This window comes from Zingiber officinale, chromosome 6B (genome assembly GCF_018446385.1).
Source record: "Zingiber officinale cultivar Zhangliang chromosome 6B, Zo_v1.1, whole genome shotgun sequence".
Taxonomy (NCBI): Eukaryota; Viridiplantae; Streptophyta; class Magnoliopsida; order Zingiberales; family Zingiberaceae; genus Zingiber; species Zingiber officinale.
Genome location: NC_055996.1, coordinates 121,059,820 through 121,079,422, shown reverse-complemented (window position 1 = coordinate 121,079,422; position 19,603 = coordinate 121,059,820). Strand labels below are relative to the sequence as shown.

The window sequence follows — 19,603 nt, the reverse complement described above, 5'->3', positions numbered from 1 at the left end:
AATTCACATCCGGCCGTAGAGTCCACCAGCTGATCTATCCGGGGCAGAGGATAAAAATCTTTTGGGCAAGCTTTGTTGAGGTCCCGAAAATCTATGCATACTCTCCACTTGCCGCCCGGCTTGGAGACCAGCACCACATTAGCCAACCAGCTAGGGAATTGGACCTCGCGTATATGCCCGGCTTCCAGAAGCTTTTCTACCTCCGCCCGGATGATGGCATTCTGCTCGGCGCTGAAATCTCTTTTTCTCTGCTTTACCGGCCGAGCGTCCGGTCGGACATGTAACTCGTGCTGCGCTATGCTCGGTGAAATTCCAGGCAGCTCATGTGTCGACCAGACGAAGACATCATGATTTCTTCTGAGACATTGGATCAGCCCTTCTTTCTGCTTCTCCTCCAGATCGGACGCAATAAAGGTGGTGGCCTCCGATCGGGTTGGATGAATCTGCACTTCCTCTTTTTCCTCATAAATTAAAGTGGGTGGCTTTTCGGTGATGGCGTTTACCTCGATCTGGGGCGTTTTCCGAGCAGAATTGGCCTCTGCTCGGACCATTTCGATGTAACATCGCCGAGCTGCTAGCTGGTCTCCTCGTACTTCTCCCACTTGGTTCCCCACGGGGAACTTGATCTTCTGATGGAAGGTTGAGACGATCGCTCGAAATTCGCTGAGCGCCGGTCGTCCTAAAATGACGTTGTAGGACGAGGGAGAATCAACCACCACGAAGTTTATTGTTCTTGTCCTCCTGAGCGGCTCTTCTCCTAGCGAGGTAGCCAGTCGAATCTGTCCAACCGGCTGGACTTCGTGCCCGTAGAGCGGAGTCGTCATGGGTAGCAGCTCGGCTCGATCAATTTGCAACTGATCGAACGCCCTCTTGAATATGATGTTGACTGAACTCCCTGTGTCAACAAATACGTGGTGAATAGTGTAATTGGCTATTACCGCTTTGATGAGCAGAGCATCGTCGTGGGGTACTTCGACTCCTTCCAAGTCCCCTGGTCAGAAACTGATCTTCGGTCCGTTCGCCCGCTCTTGGCTGCAGCCGACTGCATGAATCTGGAGTTGCCGGACGCTCGCCTTTCTAGCTCGGTTGGAGTCTCCTCCGGTCGGCCCTCCAGCAATAACGTTGATCTCGCCTCGGGGAGTATTGCCCCTATTTTCCTCTTCCCGAGCGGACGGTCGGGACCGTTCTCTGGACGCTCGGCGATTCTCCTTCCTTGGAGAACGACGCCGATCGGGAGTCTGTTGCTGCTGTGGCCTATCAGCTCGCGCCCGATCGGCTTCATGTGTTCTCTGTCGCCTGTCGACTGAGGGCGACCGTCGTCCGACATTTCGAGGAACAGGATGAGCCACGAAGGGAAGACTTCGGCAATCCCTTGTGTTGTGCGTATCCGTCCGGTGGAATGAGCAAAACATCGGGGTCCATCTTTTCTTTGGCTTGGGCCGAGCGGCAGCTACCTCTTGTACGTGTGATCTGGAGTGGGTGGATCGGATGGCTTCGGCCCTCGGTCCTCTGGGCGGCTGATGAACGGCAGGCTGTTTACGCTCGGCAGGCGGAGCCCGCTCGGTTGGGGCTTCTTTCTTCCTAGCCGCTTGTGCCTCTTCCACGTTGATGTATTCGTTCGCCCGGTGTAGCATGTGATCATAGTCCCGGGGCGGCTTTCGGATGAGCGATCGGAAGAAATCCCCATCCACTAGACCTTGTGTGAAGGCATTCATCATGGTCTCCGAGGTGGCTGTTGGAATGTCCATGGCCACAGTGTTGAATCGCTGAATGTAGGCTCGGAGCGATTCGCGGGCTTCCTGTTTGATGGCAAACAGACTAACGCTAGTTTTCTGGTAGCGCCTACTGCTAGCGAAGTGGTGAAGGAAGGCCGTTCGGAAGTCCTTGAAGTTAGTGATTGAGCCGTCCGGCAGTCTCCGAAACCACCGTTGGGCCGACCCGGAGAGGGTGGTGAGGAAAACTCGGCATTTTACTCCATCTGTGTATTGATGGAGAGTAGCTATGTTGTCGAACTTACCCAGATGATCATCCGGGTCGGTTGTCCCATTATACTCGCCGATCGTTGGAGACGCGTAGTGCTTGGGCAGAGGATCTCGTAGAATAGCCTCCGAAAATTGGCGATTGATCCGTTCGGGAGATGCGTCCGCTCGGGGGGCTTTTCCTTTTCGTTCATCTCGTCTGGGAATTTCATCCGAAGAAGATCCCCTATCTTTATGAGTTGGTACGGCTTCAGGGGTGCGGAATAGAGCCCGATGAAATGCAATGGTGGCCTGCGGCGCTTCCGCTCGGCCACCAGAAGCAGACATTGCCTGCTGCTCCGGCCGCTCGGCTGTTGCTTTCTGTTTTTGCTCCACAAGCTTGGCGGCCCTAATTTCGACCAGAGCGTCGAGTTCCTCGTTCGAGAGCGTCACCATGTGTTGTCGTCCAGCCTCGTCCATTGTTTCCGATCGGATGCAGGAGCGTTCCCACAGACGGCGCCAAATTGATCCTGTCCGAATCGCTGAACCAAAGGACGCTGGGCACGTGGCGCGCTCCTAGTCGATGGAGTGGATCTCCGGCTGGATGGAGTGGATCTCCGGCTGGTCAAACAAAGCTCCGGCGATCCTGCACCAAAGTCGAGCCGGGAAGGGATTCCCGGCGGCGACCCTCCGACGCTCAAGTCAGGTAAGTGGTGGAAAAAGTGGCTGCCAAGCTTGTATTATGCGTACCTTTGGCGGAGTAATAGGCTCTTTATATAGGACGGAGAAGGAACTAATGCACGTCCACCGAGGTGCATACGTGTCAGCAACCCATACCCCGGTATGCACTTGTCAGAAAGCTTACCTGACACCATACTGCTACAGTCCGAGCATGTTCTTCGATGGGACAACAGGACCCCCCGTTGTCAGACTAGGAGTATGGCGTAGCCATACGACTTGACGGCTGTCAGAAGATGTTCCCGTCTTTTACCCACCGCCTGACCGGAACGTCCGGGCGCCGGCCGGGAGGCACGTCCTTCCGCTCGGTCATTATGTACTGCTTCATTTGAGCGTCGGAACCCTGGTCCCTACCAGGGTGCCTTTTACTATCAGATTTCCCTTTCTTCCGAGTCCGGTCGGCTCGTCCCTTTCCGGCGAGCCAGTGGACCCTTTGACCTCCCCGTGGCGTTGACCCCTCCTTATGGGGTTCCGGATTCTTACCGCCGGATCAGCTACTTTGATATTTACCAAATAACGCACTTTTTAAAGTACATTTCCTATTTTACCCTCGTGACAATTTGACTTTTTCGACGATCTTTCTTTTCTCCACTGTATTTCTCTCTCTTCTCTTTTTTTGTATCGACATGCAGAACATATGAATAACATTAGTCAATTTTTTAATAACATTTTAATATATTTGAAGAAGTAAAAATAAACAATGAATAACATATTTGAACTTCTTGAAATTTTAAAAATCCACTGGAACTAAAATGAGTGTAATCGGAGCTCTCTAGGTCGATCAGTGGGTTTCGGTCAAAACCCACTTATGGACCTAGAGAGCTCCGATTGCACCCATTTCAGTTTCTATGGATTTCTGAAATTACAAGGAGTTCAAATATGATGTTCATTATTTATTTCGACTTTTCATATATTTTAACATGCAAAATGAAAGATTCATCAAAACGTCTACATTGGGCCTGATATGAGTCCATATCAGGCCCAACGTGGGCCTGATATGAAATGTTCCAAATGTATGTGCCTAAATCGTTCCTGGTAGTACCTCTAAGATTATAGATATTGGGGCACACAATCTTGGGATGAATAGTCTGGTGTGAGTGGATTACTATTCGTTAGTTTGAATTTCAGTACTAGACTAACTAAATTTCTGGTTATGAAGAGTCAATGCAGTCATGATTCAAGACAAGCAAAATGTTGCATTCTTAGCTATTATTGTATTCTTTGGTGTAGTACAATGTCACATAATGATCTCCTCATACATTAATTGCTTCCGGAAATATGTAATGTTATGATACAAGAACATTTGTTGTGGATTACCATCCTCAGTGCTATATTTTTAGGACATTTTTACTTTATGATAAGATAATGGCAGAACCTTATGTATTATATTGAGACAGCAAAATCATGATTGTGAATTTAGTTTTAAAAATAGGGGAATAGTGATCAAACTTTTTTACTTTTCTTCCAAGAAATATAGGAAAAATTGAAAAGTATAAATAATATAAAAATGAGTACCTACAAACTATTCATTAGTCTATCATATTTTTATGACAAAATCATTCAGCAACCCTTTACCTTTCTTGTGTATTAAAACAACTGCTAGTGTTTATCTCAACTATGTGTCGTTAAAGGTGTTATTAATCCTCATTGATAGAGAACCTACTTTTTTGTTTATATGTCAGTTGGGTCTGATATCATTCCATATCAGGCCCACGTTGGGCCTGATATGAGTCCATATCAGGCCCAACGTAGACTTTTTTGTCGATTCTTTGATTTTATATATTAATATCTATTAAAAGCCGAAATAAATAATTGACATCATATTTGAACTCCTTGCAACATCAGAAATCCATAGAAACTTAAATGGGTGCAATCGGAGCTCTCTAGGTCCATTAGTGAGTTTTGACCGAGATCCACTTATAGACCTAGAGAACTCCGATTGCACCCATTTCAGTTCTTATGGATTTCTGATGTTGCAAGGAGTTCAAATATGGTGTCAATTATTTATTTCAACTTTTAATATATATTAATATATAAAATCAAAGAATCGACAAAAAAGCCCACGTTGTGCCAACGTGGGCCTGATATGAAATGTTCCAAATGTATGTGTCTAAATCGTTCCCGGTAGTACCTCTAAGATTATAGATATTGGGACACACAATCTTGGGATGAATAGTCGGGTGTGAGTGGATTATTATTCGTCAGTTTGAATTTCAGTACTTGACTAACTAAATTTCTGGTTATGAAGAGTTAATGCAGCCATGATTCAAGACAAGCAAAATGTTGCATTCTTAGTTATTATTGTATTCTTTGGTGCAGTACAATGTCACATAATGATCTCATATATTAATTGCTTTCCAAAATCTGTAATGTTATGATACAAGAACATTTGTTGTGGATTATCATCCTCAGTGCTATATTTTTAAGACATTTTTACTTTATGATAAGATAATGGCAGAACCTTATGTATTGTATTGAGACAGCAAAACCATGATTGTGAATTTAGTTTTAAAAATAAAAGAATAGTGATCAAACTTTTTTACTTTTCTTCCAAGAAATATAGGAAAAATTGAAAAGTATAAATAATATAAAAATGAGTACCTATAAACTATTCATTAGTCTGTCATATTTTTAGGACAAAATCATTCAGCAACCCTTTACCTTTCTTGTGTATTAAAACAACTGCTAGTGTTTATCTCAACTATGTGTCATTAAAGGTGCTATTAATCCTCATTGATAGAGAACCTTAATTTTTGTTTATATGTCAATTGGGTCTTATATCATTCCGTATCAGGCCTGATATATTCCATATCAGACCCACGTTGGGCCTGATATGGAATATATCAAACGAATCTTTCATTTTACATATTAACATCTATGAAAAGTCAAAATAAATAATGAACACCATATTTGAACTTCTTGTAATTTCAAAAATCCATAGAAACTGAAATGGGTGCAATCGGAACTCTCTAGGTCCATCAATGGATTTTGACCGAAACTCGTTGATCGACCTAGAGAGCTCCGATTATACTCATTTTAGTTCCAATGGATTTCTGAAATTTCAAAGAGTTCAAATATGTTATTCATTATTTATTTTTACTTCTTCAAATGTATTAAAATATTATTAAAAATTGACTAATGTTATTCATATGTTTGGCATGTCGATACAAAAAAGAGAAGAGAGAGAAATACAGTGGAGAACAAAAAAATCGTAGAAAAAATCAAATTGTCATGAGGATAAAATAGAAAATGCACTTAAAAAAGTGTATTTTTTTAGTAAATATCAAAATAACGTACGTCTTTTGATAAATTTAGATCTCTACATGCACCCTTTGATAAATTGCCAAAAAACAGGACTAAGGACGACAGAAGTTGAGGATGTGGATTGACATGACTTTTTAGGTGGGGTAAGGGGTTCTGATTGGTTCAGAGAGCATTTAAATTTTTCATAATTAATTGGTTTTGATTCTGTGAACAATCTATCATTTTCTAATGTTTGATTACCAATTCAAGATAGTCACATAAAAGCATATGAATCCATAAACATATAAAAAGCAATGTAAATGATGCACAATCAAAATCAAAATACTTCTGATTGCTTCTCTATCAAAAAAATTGGATAACTTAAACCCACAAGTTCTTCATTTAAAAAAAAATGGAGTATCTTAGACCCATAACTGTGTGTCACAAGAGTCATCATATTTTATATCACATTATATTTTATCATTAACCTTCCGCTAAGAAAAGCTCCTCTTAAGAATATAAAGTAAATATCTTAGGTGTGTCTACTATAGATTAGAAGATTATTCTAAGAGTCATGATGGAAGATTAAATAGAAGACTAGACTATGATTTCTATCTCAAAGTAGTCATTTGGCTAAACCAAGCAATTGACTTAGTCATCAACGCATACTCAAACGTATTAAGGTAAACTTCATAACATAACCAAATAAATATTCAAAGTAAACAAAATCAAGGAGTCAAATACAAATATAACCATCATATACAATTTTAAATTCTAATAAAAATTTAATGTTAAAATATGATTAGATGATTACAAGCTTACTTTAGGCACATGTATGATTAGATGATTAGATGATTTCAAATGATTAAAACCAAATATGATTAAAAATCTGTTTCAAATGATCTTCCGACTCCAATTTCCCCTCAAAAAAATTACGTTAAATATGATACCAGAAAGAAATATAACTGGTGAGCCCAAGAAAGTTTCGTACAGATTAACTGCACTAACAATTTCCCCACCTCCCAATAGCTTCTCCAACCCTGATCCTGTCCCCAACCCCAACAGAAAACTTAAAATCTGAAATGCAGTTGCTTTCTGATAATTCTGATACTGGAGCTTGAAAAACAAGTATCACAGTTGAACCCATATTGAATGCTGCTATCTGAAAGATGAAAGGAAAAAAATACAGTCAATACATGTGGAAAATAGATAGAATTTTTAGACTGCTGAAGACAAACCTCTTCCCCTTTCTTGACCGTCAAGCCGACTCCTGGAGGGTCATATACTCGCTCATCTGGTGAGCTTGATGGAAACAACTTTGTCTTTGGCTGGTTTGTCCTCAACTCTGGTTCAATAAGGAGCTATAGAAGATTTAAGACCGACGTGGAAAGAAGAAATTAAAAACTTACATCAGTGTTTATGGAAAGTAAAATTATTAATAGGACATGCAGTGGCTAGTGCTTAAAGGAACAAACAAATTTGACTAACTGCAAGCTTAAGAAACTGCAAAGGTAAATTGTAAAAGGAAAGGATCTCCTTATCATAAAAGATTGGAAGTAGCCTTAGCTAGTATTTTTTTCTGTAAAAAGAAGGTAAAGACGTTACCAATTACCATAACAAACAAATACCTGCATAGGTTTAACTGAAATTCGTTTTACCCAAATAGAGAGAGAACAAAAAAATTATGATGAGTTATAAAATAGCTTCAACAATTTATTGAGCCACGAACATATATTTCCCAAAGAATCAAATAGCGCACCCTAGTTTTTAAATTACCTAATCATGCACTGATTTATACCCATCATCCCTCCTCCTTTGCCTTCCTATACCCTTTCTTCAATAGATAGTTGCTCAAACAAGCAGCTATGAGATGCGGCTAGGAGGGTAACCTAGCTGCAAAATCATGGTCAAGTAATTGCTTAACCAGTTTGACCATAATTCATGGTCGCCTGGCCGCAAAATCGAGGTCAAGCAACCACTCAACCAGCTCAGTCGTGATTTTGTAGCCAACTTTTCACAGTTGCTTGGATGCAATGCAATCAAGCGACCACTTGACTAGCTTGACCATGATTTCGTGGCCAACTCAGCCATGATGTTGCGGCTAGCTAGACTGATTTCACCACCAGCTCAGCCGTGATTTCACAGCGGCTCGACCATAATTTCGCAGCCAGTTCGGTTGCAATTCACGGCCAGTTCAGTTGTAATTTCGCAACCACATGGTCAAGCAATCAGTGGCTAGTGATTTCACAGCCGCCTCAACCTCTGATTCGAGCAACCTCCACTCGAGACAGGCAGAGGGAGGCAAAGGATGGAGGAGTATTTTGGAAAATCAATATGTGAATTGTGATTTGATAATTTGAAAAGTAGGGTGCGTGATTAGGGAAACTTAGGTGTGTAGCTCAATAAAGTGCCAAAATAGCTTTGCACAAGAGTGGCCAAAAAAAATGTCATAACTGGATTATAGTTGAACAGAAAAAACAACAAACCAACCAATTTGCCAATAAAATGCAATAAACTTAAAATCAGATATCTCAATAAAATTAAATGAACATTAAAAGAAAGTTTAGCATGTTGAAGCAATACCAACTCAAAGTTTTACTACAATAAGTGAAATTAAGAAGTTATATATTAGACTTTTAAACTGATGAATAGGACAAATCTGCATTCACCCAATCCAATTGCAAATATTCTCAAGGAAGTTGTCTCCACCAGTTAAAGGCCTTGTCGTCCCAAAGTATGCCAACCTAGGAGTTTATGCAATCATATCATGGGTAGTTGATACAAGGTTGTTATATTGAGAAACCTAGAGGAATATTCATGTTCTCTTCTGGAATGGGAGAGTGAGAAAAAGAAAATACAATAAAATCCATGTTGGAAAGAAACAACAAACCAACCAATTTGCCAATAAAATGCAATAAGAGAAACTTGAACACATGACTGAGTGACAATCAAAGAGAGGAGAATCAACTTCATACTTTGATTGATCCAACATTTGTAGCACCTATTGCAGCAATTGCTAGAAAGCCTTCATTCCATTGACCTTCAAGAACAACCTAAAAAAAGCAATCATGTGACAGATGAATTCTTTAGATAAAATAAGAAATGCTTAGTCGGCCTATTTAAAAGAACTACCTGCACTTAAGCAAAAAAAACATCCTAGGGGAAAGCAACTAGATAGGGAAAGCACAGTGGCAATGGAAAATATCCACTCTTAGAGATTTTATTGTAATTTGTAAATATTAAGAAACAAGTAAATACCATAAAACAAGGTGTAAAGTATAATTTTATATTGATAAGTAATCAACATAGGCAGAAAAAACTATCTGGCTGACAATGCCAAATAATTTCTTCATTACAACATCGTATCAAGGCCTCTTTTGTCGCGAGATACCAGATTCCTATCCCACTGACGATGTCGAACAAAATCTTCATCAACTGATCATAAACTAACATCTGCAATCCTGCTGCCCACAGTTCTCATGATTCCTGCAATAGTTGCTCTAGTTTGCATCTCAATTGTTCGTCACAAGCATTTCCCCTGTTTCAGAACTAAATGCTCTAGCCTTCTTTAGTTCTCCATAATCAGATTGCCTTTTATCGCTTTATTTCAGCCTATATATATTGTCTTTCACCTATAATATATTGAAAATATATTGTTTTACTCATTTCTTATCTGTTGGTAACGATAAATTATCACCTATAGCAATTAAATGTCTTTTCCTAACTACTACCGGAAACAGACAGGTTATTGCTAATCTTCTGAGTTACACTACATCAATGCCACTACCCTCTAGTCCACTCTATTCTTTTTACTCTTCATCAACTTTTAAGTTTGTATCTTTCAGTGTCTGCATCTTTGCCCATTCCAATATCTTCTCCTGCAAAACTGTCAATGCCTGAGCTCCACCATTAGGGACCTATAGTAGAGGGCCACAAGCCTCTGTTGCTCACCAAACAACACCACTTGTTCTGCATCCAACCTCTGATTCAATCTTCCTTTTTCTCTCAGAAAGATAAAATTGTTCGACTGTGTATTCCATTTTTTGTTTCCTATCTTATGCTATATTTCCAAGCTATTCTTCAATTCTTTTTTTTTAACTTTCACACTCTACTCCTAAGTCTATTTAAGAGGTTCCCTTGCATCCAAAATAATATGCTCTATGGTTTAAGATACAACAACAAAATCAACCGAACCTTTATCCCACTAATGGGATCAACATATTCTATGGTTTTAAGATACAATATAAAAAATCTTAATTTCTAATACTATATTGAAACACATCTCTCTTCCTTCTAGCATGCCCACAATAACTTGCAAATAAGTATACAATAAGGATATCACCTATAAGCATTGAGGATCAACTAAGGGTTCAATTAATGGCTAAATGGATATGCACTCAAATCTGTGAGTGGATAACCCCAAACACTTTTTTATTGTGACTTTTGACTAAGATTGCTTCAATCCAACTGTTCCTCCCCTTGGTAAGAATATTCAATGGTCCCTTCACTGGTAAAAGAATACAAACAGTAACCAAAGATTATTAGTAGAACATGGAAACAGATTATGAGAAAATTAGATAAAAGCATATAAGATAAATATCTTATTAGCAATATACAAAGGTGATATCTTAAATGATTAACTTCATTTCCTTGCTACAATTTAAGATCCTAAATTCGTATAATTCCCCAGTATACCAAACAAATCTAATTACATTATTTAAATTTCTTAAGAATAGAGAAATTACCCTTTCATTCTCAATGTGCAAGTTTCTGATTGTGCGTATAGCTCGTTCATTTGTAGGATACAGATGGCCTGCAAAATCGTTCAACTTATCACAATAAGATTTATTTTAATTAAGTATGCTAGTGATATTTTTTATGTGAATGTTGAAATATTTAAGTCTAAGTTAGTGTACAGGTTCTCGGTGAAATAATTGTCAGAAATGCAACTTTGAGTTTGCATGCCCAATTAATGTCCCAACTGAGATATTTGATAAGGATGTCTCATCTGGTGCGGTTTCTAAGACTTTGTAATCATCAAACCCTTTGTTGGTCAAATTCCAAAACAATAACAATCAAATTAGCAAAGATACCTTAAATTATGAGGTTCGGTCAAATTTTTGTTAATGATTATTTGAGACAAAGGTATAGTGAACTGAAACTAGTAGTCACCTGTCAATAATGAGAATGGGATCGATAACAAATCGCTAAGTTTGAAATTTTAGCTAGGCCAAAGATACTTTAAATTGCTCTGCCACCTAGAACATGCCAATAAATACAGGCCCTAGGCATTAGGCCAAACCCTGACTAAAGCAGTTTCAACCTTGGTGTGATGATAGTCATTAGTAACTGTACAAAGTTTAAAATTACATCTTGTGTCGGAGTTTCAGTCTCTAATGGGAACAATATGATTCCAATATCATATTGTGACAAGCAAATACAGTTTCGAAACTTATTCAATTGTATTATTAAAAATAGCATAATTAATTTTACTTTTTACAAGTTGTATAACTCCGCCCATGACGACCGGTCATGGCCGGTCCCAAACCCGGATAAAGGAGGAGGGTTGCGTTAAGTTGTCAGCCAGCATCAAACTATGGCAAATATTCAATGAATGAATCCATTAAACTATTGTGCTAATGCTAGATTGTTCCCCGGAAGGAACGCGTTGCAGGGTCCGACTGTAACGTCTCAGCAAGGGCCGCTACATCTCCATGAGAACTTAGGTGTAGTGTTAAATAGACAAGAATTCTCACACCATCGGTTCAATAAAAACAAATATGATAGGAAAACTAATAATCTAAGATTTAGAACATGGAACGTAGAAACTCTCACTGGTAAATCAATGGAGGTACTAGATATGATGATTAGGAGAAAAATTAGTATTTTGTGTGTACAAGAGACAAAATGAACAAGCGAGAAGGCAAAGATGATAGAGAACTCGGGTTTTAAGTTATGGTACACTGAAAAGAGTAAAGCAAGAAATGGAGTGGGTATTATTGTACATTGTTTGTTAAAGGATGAAGTTGTAGGAGTAGTTAGAAAAAGGGATAGAATTATAGCCCTTAAGATAATAGTGGCGAAAGAAACTATGAACATAATTAGCATATATGCACGGGAGGACTTAGATGAAATATTACAAAATATCCCACCAAATGAAATGATTTTAATAAGAGATGATCTAAATGAGCATGTCGGAATGAAAAATGAGGAATATGAGAGAGTACATGGGAGTTATGGGTTTGGAACGAGGAATGAGGAAGGGAAAACCATATTAGATTTTGCGATAGCATATGACCTTATATTAGCTAATACGTTTTTTAAGAAAAGAGAAAAACACTTAGTCACATTCAAAAGTGGGAATAATAAATCGCAAATTGACTCTCTTATGGTTAGGAAGAAGGATAAAAAGATTTGTAAAGATTGCAAAGTCATCTCGGGAGAAAGCTTAACTACCCAACATAGGGTAGTAGTGTTGGATATACGCCTCAAACATAGTATCAATAGAAAGAAAATATATATGACTCCTAGAATTAAGTGGTAGAAGGTAAAAGATGCAAAACAAAATATATTTAAGGAGAAGATAGAAGTACAAGCATTAGGTGAAATATACGATGACTCTAATACAACATGGGATAAGATGGTATCAAAGTTGAAATAGTAGCTAAGAGTGTACTCGGTGAGTCAAAGGGATATGCACCACTAAGTAAAGAGTCTTGGTGGTGGAATGAGAAAGTACAAGAGAAAGTGAAGGGAAAACGAATAGCTTATAAGGAATTATATATTTGTAAGAACGAGGAAAACTTAAAAATATATACAATAGCCAAGAAAGAAGCTAAGAAAGTAGTGAGTGAAGTAAAAAAATAAAACTTTTGAACGGTTATATCAAAAATTGGATACAAAAGAAGAGGAAAAAGACATTTATAAAATAGCTAAAGTGAGATAAAGGAAAACAAGATATCTTAGCCAAATAAAATGTATTAAAGATTAATGTAATAGGGTATTAGTAAACGATGGAGAAATAAAAGAGCGGTGGAAGAGGTATTTTCATCAACTTTTTAATGAAGGTTTAGGTGACCAACTTAACTTAGGTAATGAAATTTTAATTTTTATCGTAGAATTCAAACTTCAGAAGTAAAACAAACTTTAAATGAGATGTACAATGGAAAAGTCGTTGGACCAGATGATATTCCGATAGAGGTATGGAAGTGCTTAGGGAAACAAGGTATTGAATGACTTACAAAATTATTTAGCATGATATTGAAAACGAAAAAAACGTCTGATCAATGGAGGATAAGTACTCTAATTCCCTTATATAAGAACAAGGGAGACGTACAAAATTGTGCAAACTATAGGGGTATTAAACTAATGAGTCATACTCTAAAACTTTGGGAAAAAGTAATAAAAAAAAAATTAAGGAAGGAGACCACAGAAAATCAATTTGGGTTCATGCTTGGAACGTCGACAATAGAAGTTATACATCTTCTTAGACAATTAATTGAAAAATATCGGGAGCAAAAACAAGATCTACACATAGTATTCATTGACTTAGAAAAAGCTTATGATAGAGTCCCAAGAAAAATTATATGAAGAATTTTAGAAAAGAGAGGTGTTAAGGATATGTATGAGGATGTAACGACTAGAGTAAAGACTTCAGGCGGAGTAACTGAAGCATTTCCAATAAAGATAGAGTTACATCAAGGATCAGCTCTAAGTCCCTAGCTTTTTACACTAATTATGGACGAACTCACTGCGCGTATGCAAGACACAGTACCGTGGTGCATGTTGTTTGCAGATGATACACTACAAAAAAACCTGCAAATACCGACGAAATTACCGACTGAATTTAATTCAGTCGGTAAATTCCGACGGAAATTTAATTCCGTCGGTGTTTACCGACTGAATTAAATTCAGTCGGTAAATACCGACTGAATTTATATTTCAGTCGGCAAATTTTTTAACGGATTCGGGTATTGATGTTTACCGACGGAATTAAAATTCCGTCGGTAAATACCAGTATTCTGGCGCTCCGATAAGTTATTGGGTACCGACGGATTGTATGATTCCGTCGGAAATTGCCGACGGAATTATGCTTCCGTCGGCATTTTCCGACGGAATCACAATTCCGTCGGTATTTACCGACGGAATTACATTCCGTCGGTAAAGCATAGTAAAAATTAGGGCACGGGCCCCGTATGACTTTCCTCTCCGCGCGAACTCTCCTCTCCTCTCCGCATCCTCAGCGATCGGCAACTGGCGATCTCGGCGTCCAGCCTCGTGTCCTCTCCCGTTCTCGGCGATCAGCAACAGGCGACTCTGGTATGCTCCTCTCCTCCCTCTTCTCTTCTGTTTGACGCGCCGGTGCCTGCTCCCCAGGCGTGTGCTCCGCCGGCGGCTGCTCTCCAGGCACCTGCTTGCGACAGCCGACCGCCGCATGCCGCTGCTAGCGGCAGCCGCAGGCTTTTTATTTTTCCCTTCTTCCTTCCTTGTAACCACCTGGTTCTGTACATTTTCTGCCTGTACTATTCCAATTTTTCGATCCGTTTCTTGCACTGAGCTGCACCATTTGATATTTCAGTTGCTTCTTTTTCCTTTTTTTTGCTTTATTTGAATCCATGTACCTGTCTTGATACCAATTTGGAGATGGGAGACAAGTGATGAGCGGCTTAGAGACTCCTGCCCTTTGGTAGTCCTGCTCTATCTCAGTAGTCATTGTTGGAGCCCTTCCCTTGTGAGCAGTCATGGATCAGAGGTGGGAGCAGAGACGATGGACCAGGACCGCGCCGACCGTATCCAGATGATCCGCGACAGCGCCTCGGCGGTGATCCCCAGTCAGAGCATGGTATTGAGTCACAGGAGACTCAAGATCCATTACACCCTGCTGATGATTAGATTTTTCTGAGGTATGTTCAATTACAACTAAATTTTTTTCTTAGTGCAATCATTCTAGTTGTTATTAATTCAATATTAATGTTGTTTGATTGTGAACCGAACATCTGATTTATTTTCTCCATCATAAAATTTCTAATAACCATTGCATAACCATTTGGATTAATTATTTATATTTTTAAATTATAGTATTAACTATTAAGAATGAGCATTTCTATAAAAGCACTTCTCACAACTTTTACTTAATCTCTTTCTCTTGTTCTTCTCTAATATGTTTGATTTTTTTTCTTTTTAATTCACCAGTCTTTTTCATCCTTTATTGGTTGCTGATTAGAAGACAAACGCCCATTATTGGTTGCTGATCAGGTGATTTGGTGGTAACAATAAATAATTTGGATTGCTAATAGTTATGGTTAAGGAGGCAAACTTTGAAAATGAAACCCTTGGCCACTGAAGTAGACATCACTTGTAGGGTTCTCTAAAAAAAAATAGTTTATCAATTGCAATGATATTAATTATAGTTTTTTGTTGTTTATTTTACTTTAATCTTAACTTACTTCCATTACTTTTATCTACCTGATCAACTAAAAGCATTTGGCTACTTGATTACTTTAATACACAGGTACTTAGTTTGTTCACAATAGATTAGTAAATTAGATGTACTTTATTATGGGCAGTTGAACTTATAATAGTTTATATGACCAGCCAAGAGGAAAGGGTGAAGTGCACTGGTCTGATGATGCCCTCTTAAACAATGTTTCTTTGTTGAGACTAAACATGTTACTTTCAGGGTGTTCATGAATTCTTCCTTGATGAGCTCTCATACCACATCTCTGTGCTTTAGGATTTTTAGTAGGGAGCTTTTCATCCTTTAATTTTTTTTTTTTTTTAGCGTCTACCTTTTTTATTTCCTTGATGAGCTCTCATACCACACTACCATGAGCATGTTGCATCCATCTTGCTTTCTACTATGCTTGAATGTGATTCATTGATTCCTTATCTCTTATAAGATAGAGTAGCCATTACAATTTTAGATTCTTATTAGGTTTCAGATTCTTAACAAATTTAGATATTTATCTTAAATTGTATTGCATTTTATAGGAGTTCATATTGATACATTCACCACCGTACTATCATTGAATATCTACAATATAATTCAGGTATTTTATTACATACAAAATTAGTTATATATTACAATTCTTGAATTATATATTACATTTATATCGATTCAGTCTAATTATAATCTCTTATATTGGACTTTTACAGGATTATATTTGGATATGTGTAGGTGATGTATCATGATAAGTTTGGATATTTTGTATTTGACGTTGACTTGTCAGTACTTTTGGATGTATGATTGTAAGTACTTGATATTTGGTTATGTTTTATTTTGTATTAAATTTTGGAGATATGGGAACTTGTTAGTATAATTATATGTTTTGTATTGTTTTTTAGACAGTTTTATCATTTGTTTATGAGCATATTGTATGTTGTGTTGGTTGTTGATTGTGTGGATTGTGATTATATATGATTTGTGTTTGTGTTACCATCGTTTGTGATGGTTTTTATTATATAAAAATTGTATATATGATAAGTGAGAAATGCAGAGCAAGCATTTCAAATTTTTTACTGGTAATTACCGACGGAAATTCTTATTCCGTCGGTAATCTATCGAACTGGAACAGGATGTTTACGATACATTGCCGACGGAAATGTTCATTCCGTCGGTAATCACCGACGGAAATGTTCATTCCGTCGGTAATCACCGACTGAATTATAATCCGTCGGTAAATCACCGACGGAATAGTAAATTCCGTCGGTGATTACCGACGGAAATGTTAATTCCGTCGGTAATTACCGACGGAAATGTTAATTCCGTCGGTGATTTACCGACGGATTATAATTCAGTCGGTAAAGTCCGTTACACGACGTTTGCCCTTTGCCGACGGGCAAGGTTTCTGTCGTTAATATATACCGACGGAATTTATGAATTCCGTCGGTAATCACCGACTGAATATATTTTCCGTCGGTAAATTGAGCGCCGACCCAACTCTTTCCGATGTTAAAAATTCCGTCGGTATTCCGTCGGAAATCTCATTTACCGACGGAATGCCGACGGAATATTCAGTCGTTATTCACGACTATTTTTGTAGTGATATTATTTTGATAGATGAGACACGTGAAGGAGTAAATGCTATGCTAGAATCTTGGAGGGAAACACTAGAAGGGAAAGGTTTTAAGCTTAGTAGATTAAAGACAGAATATATGAAATTTAAGTTTAGCAATATTAGAAGTAATGAAACAATTGTTAAGATAGGAGAGGACGAGTTGCCCGGAATGGAGAGATTTAAATATTTAAGATCATTTTTACAAAATGATGGAGGGATTGAGAGAGATGTCTTACATAGAATACAAGCAGGATGGGTGAAATGGAGGGAAGCGTCGAGTGTTTTATGTAACCGTAAAGTACCTCTTAAACTTAAAGGTAAGTTCTATAAAACCGCAGTTAGACCTACTATGTTATATGGAGCTGAATGTTGAGCTATGACTCAAGTACATGAGCAGAATAAAACCGCAGTTAGACCTACTATGTTATATGGAGCTGAATGTTGGGCTATGACTCGAGTACATGAGCAGAATAAAACCGCAGTTAGACCTGCTATGTTATATGGAGCTGAATGTTGGACTATGACTCAAGTACCTGAGCAAAAGATGAGAGTTGCAGAGATGAGGATGTTAAGGTGGATGTGTGGACATACGAGGATGGACAAAATAAGAAATGAAAGCATTAGAGAGAAAGTCGGAGTTGCATCTATTGAGGAAAAACTCCGAGAGACACGTTTAAGATGATACAGACATGTATTTAGACGACCAATAAATGCTCCAGTTAGGCGATGTGAAACTATGATAAACATGCATATCAAACGAGGAAGAGGAAGACCAAAAAAGACTTGGTTAGCAACAATAAAACAAGATAAAATTTATTTAAATATAGATGATGATATAATAGGAGATAGAGTTCAATGGCGTAAAAGGATTCATACAGCCGACCCCACCTAGTGGAAAAAGGCTTTGTTGTTGTTGTTGTTTTACAAGTTGTATCTTTTAATTAACTTTTTATTGAAATTAATTGTTTATTTAATAATTAATTACATTGTTAATAAGTTGTTCTTCTTAATTCTTTTGTTTATATTTATTGATTAATTCCAACTCAGTATTCAAAGCTAAAAATGCTTACAATCAATTAAGTTTAAATTTGTTTTAACATTAGTCATTCTAAATTATAGGATTTATAGAGATAATCTATTTAACTTTTGCTAGGATGACGGATGAGGTAATAAAACATTTCCTAGTTTTCTATAGGCTGGGGCACGTTTTGCTTTTGATTTATGTAAGATTGTAGTAATTTTAAATTTGAAGACTCGGAAAGCTTTTATTGTCAAGGATATAATTTTATTTGAAATGAATGTATATGTTTATAAGTTTATGTATTCGTATTTGAAATTTTTCATGAGCATTTAATACAAAATTTAATCAATAAATATTACTAGTTTTTTGTTTTTTAATTAAACATAAATAAAACTCCTGAATGCAGTAAAATAAGTGAAATAATTGGTCATTGATTTTCATCTTATTTTGTTTCTTTCACAAGACTATAATTATTAGAATGGATGAAAAATAAAGAGATACAAGATTTTTAAAATTAAGATGTAAAATATTATATTTTAGTGTTAAATTAGATTTTAAATTTTGTAACTAAATTTATTTAATTTTATAAATATAAAAGATCTAATATATATATATATATATATATCAAATTTGTGGCTCAAACTCAACTCAATCAAATTTGGAAATTTTATATTTGATTTTTTAATATAACTTTTTTTTTATCCTTTCAAATTGGAGTGTATAGTTTTTTAAAATAATAATAATAATTAATAATTCGATCCATTCAAAGAACACATAATGCAATCATCATGTATCTTAAATATTATTCCAATAAAATAAAAAGGGCAGTTGCCAATGTAGGGTCCCGGGGGAAGGTTCTATTGTACGCAACCTTACCTTGCTTTACAAGCAACTATTTTCGAGACTCAAACCCGTAACTTCTACCCTCTAGGTCACACAATAGACCTCTAAATCACACAACAACTTTACCATTGTGCCAAGGCTCCCCTTCAATTTTTTTATTATTATAATAAAAAAATTTGAAATAGTGATATAAATATATAATTTTTTAATTTAATCAAATAAATTTTTATTTAATGAAAGTGTCATGTTAAATTCTAAAACTACATTGTTTCATGACCTCCACAAGAAAGCAAGCTAAGAGAAGATGCAAAGGAGAAAAATACTAATCTTGAAGTCCTAATTTTCTTGTTACTTACACAATCTTATGATGTCATAGAAGTTAAAACATGAAAAAAAAAAACAAAATCTTTGTAGATGTTAGATATTAAATTTTATATTATTTTATTTTTAATAATTTAAATTGGTTTTCTATTTTTTTTAAATACCAATTAAGCTAAGTAAAAGTTTTAGGGTCAAACAAAAGTCAAATTAGGGTTAGGTGGAGCCCATCAAATAGACATGGTGATTAGGATCAAGTGGATTCAAACCTGATTAGATTTGGCTAATTTAAAGCTGAACTAATTCATACATAGGATAGTTGACTCAATTGTTTAATTTAGTACTATGTTTTACAAGATTAATAATTATTATAATTGTCATTCCCTTTCTCTCCCTATGCTCTTTTCCTCTCCCTTAGTTGCCTC

At 37.2% G+C, this 19,603-nt stretch overlaps 1 protein-coding gene across 2 annotated transcripts in view; it reads right to left on the bottom strand.

Moving 5' to 3' along the window:
• Positions 1 to 6,637: 6,637 nt before the first annotated feature.
• The window catches only part of LOC121989293 (phosphatidylserine decarboxylase proenzyme 1, mitochondrial-like), a 52,251-nt gene continuing 39,285 nt past the window's right edge, over positions 6,638 to 19,603 (bottom strand). The window contains exons 9-12 of one of the 2 annotated variants that reach the window (XM_042543237.1): positions 10,685 to 10,752; positions 8,915 to 8,992; positions 7,178 to 7,300; positions 6,638 to 7,101 (exon numbers count right to left, since the gene is read on the bottom strand). In XM_042543237.1, coding sequence (XP_042399171.1) covers positions 6,943 to 7,101; positions 7,178 to 7,300; positions 8,915 to 8,992; positions 10,685 to 10,752 — 428 coding nt within the window. In that variant the 3' untranslated portion in view covers positions 6,638 to 6,942. Of the gene's footprint in view, positions 7,102 to 7,177; positions 7,301 to 8,914; positions 8,993 to 10,684; positions 10,753 to 19,603 lie in introns of those variants that run through there. The other variant, XM_042543238.1, reaches the window with a different exon arrangement.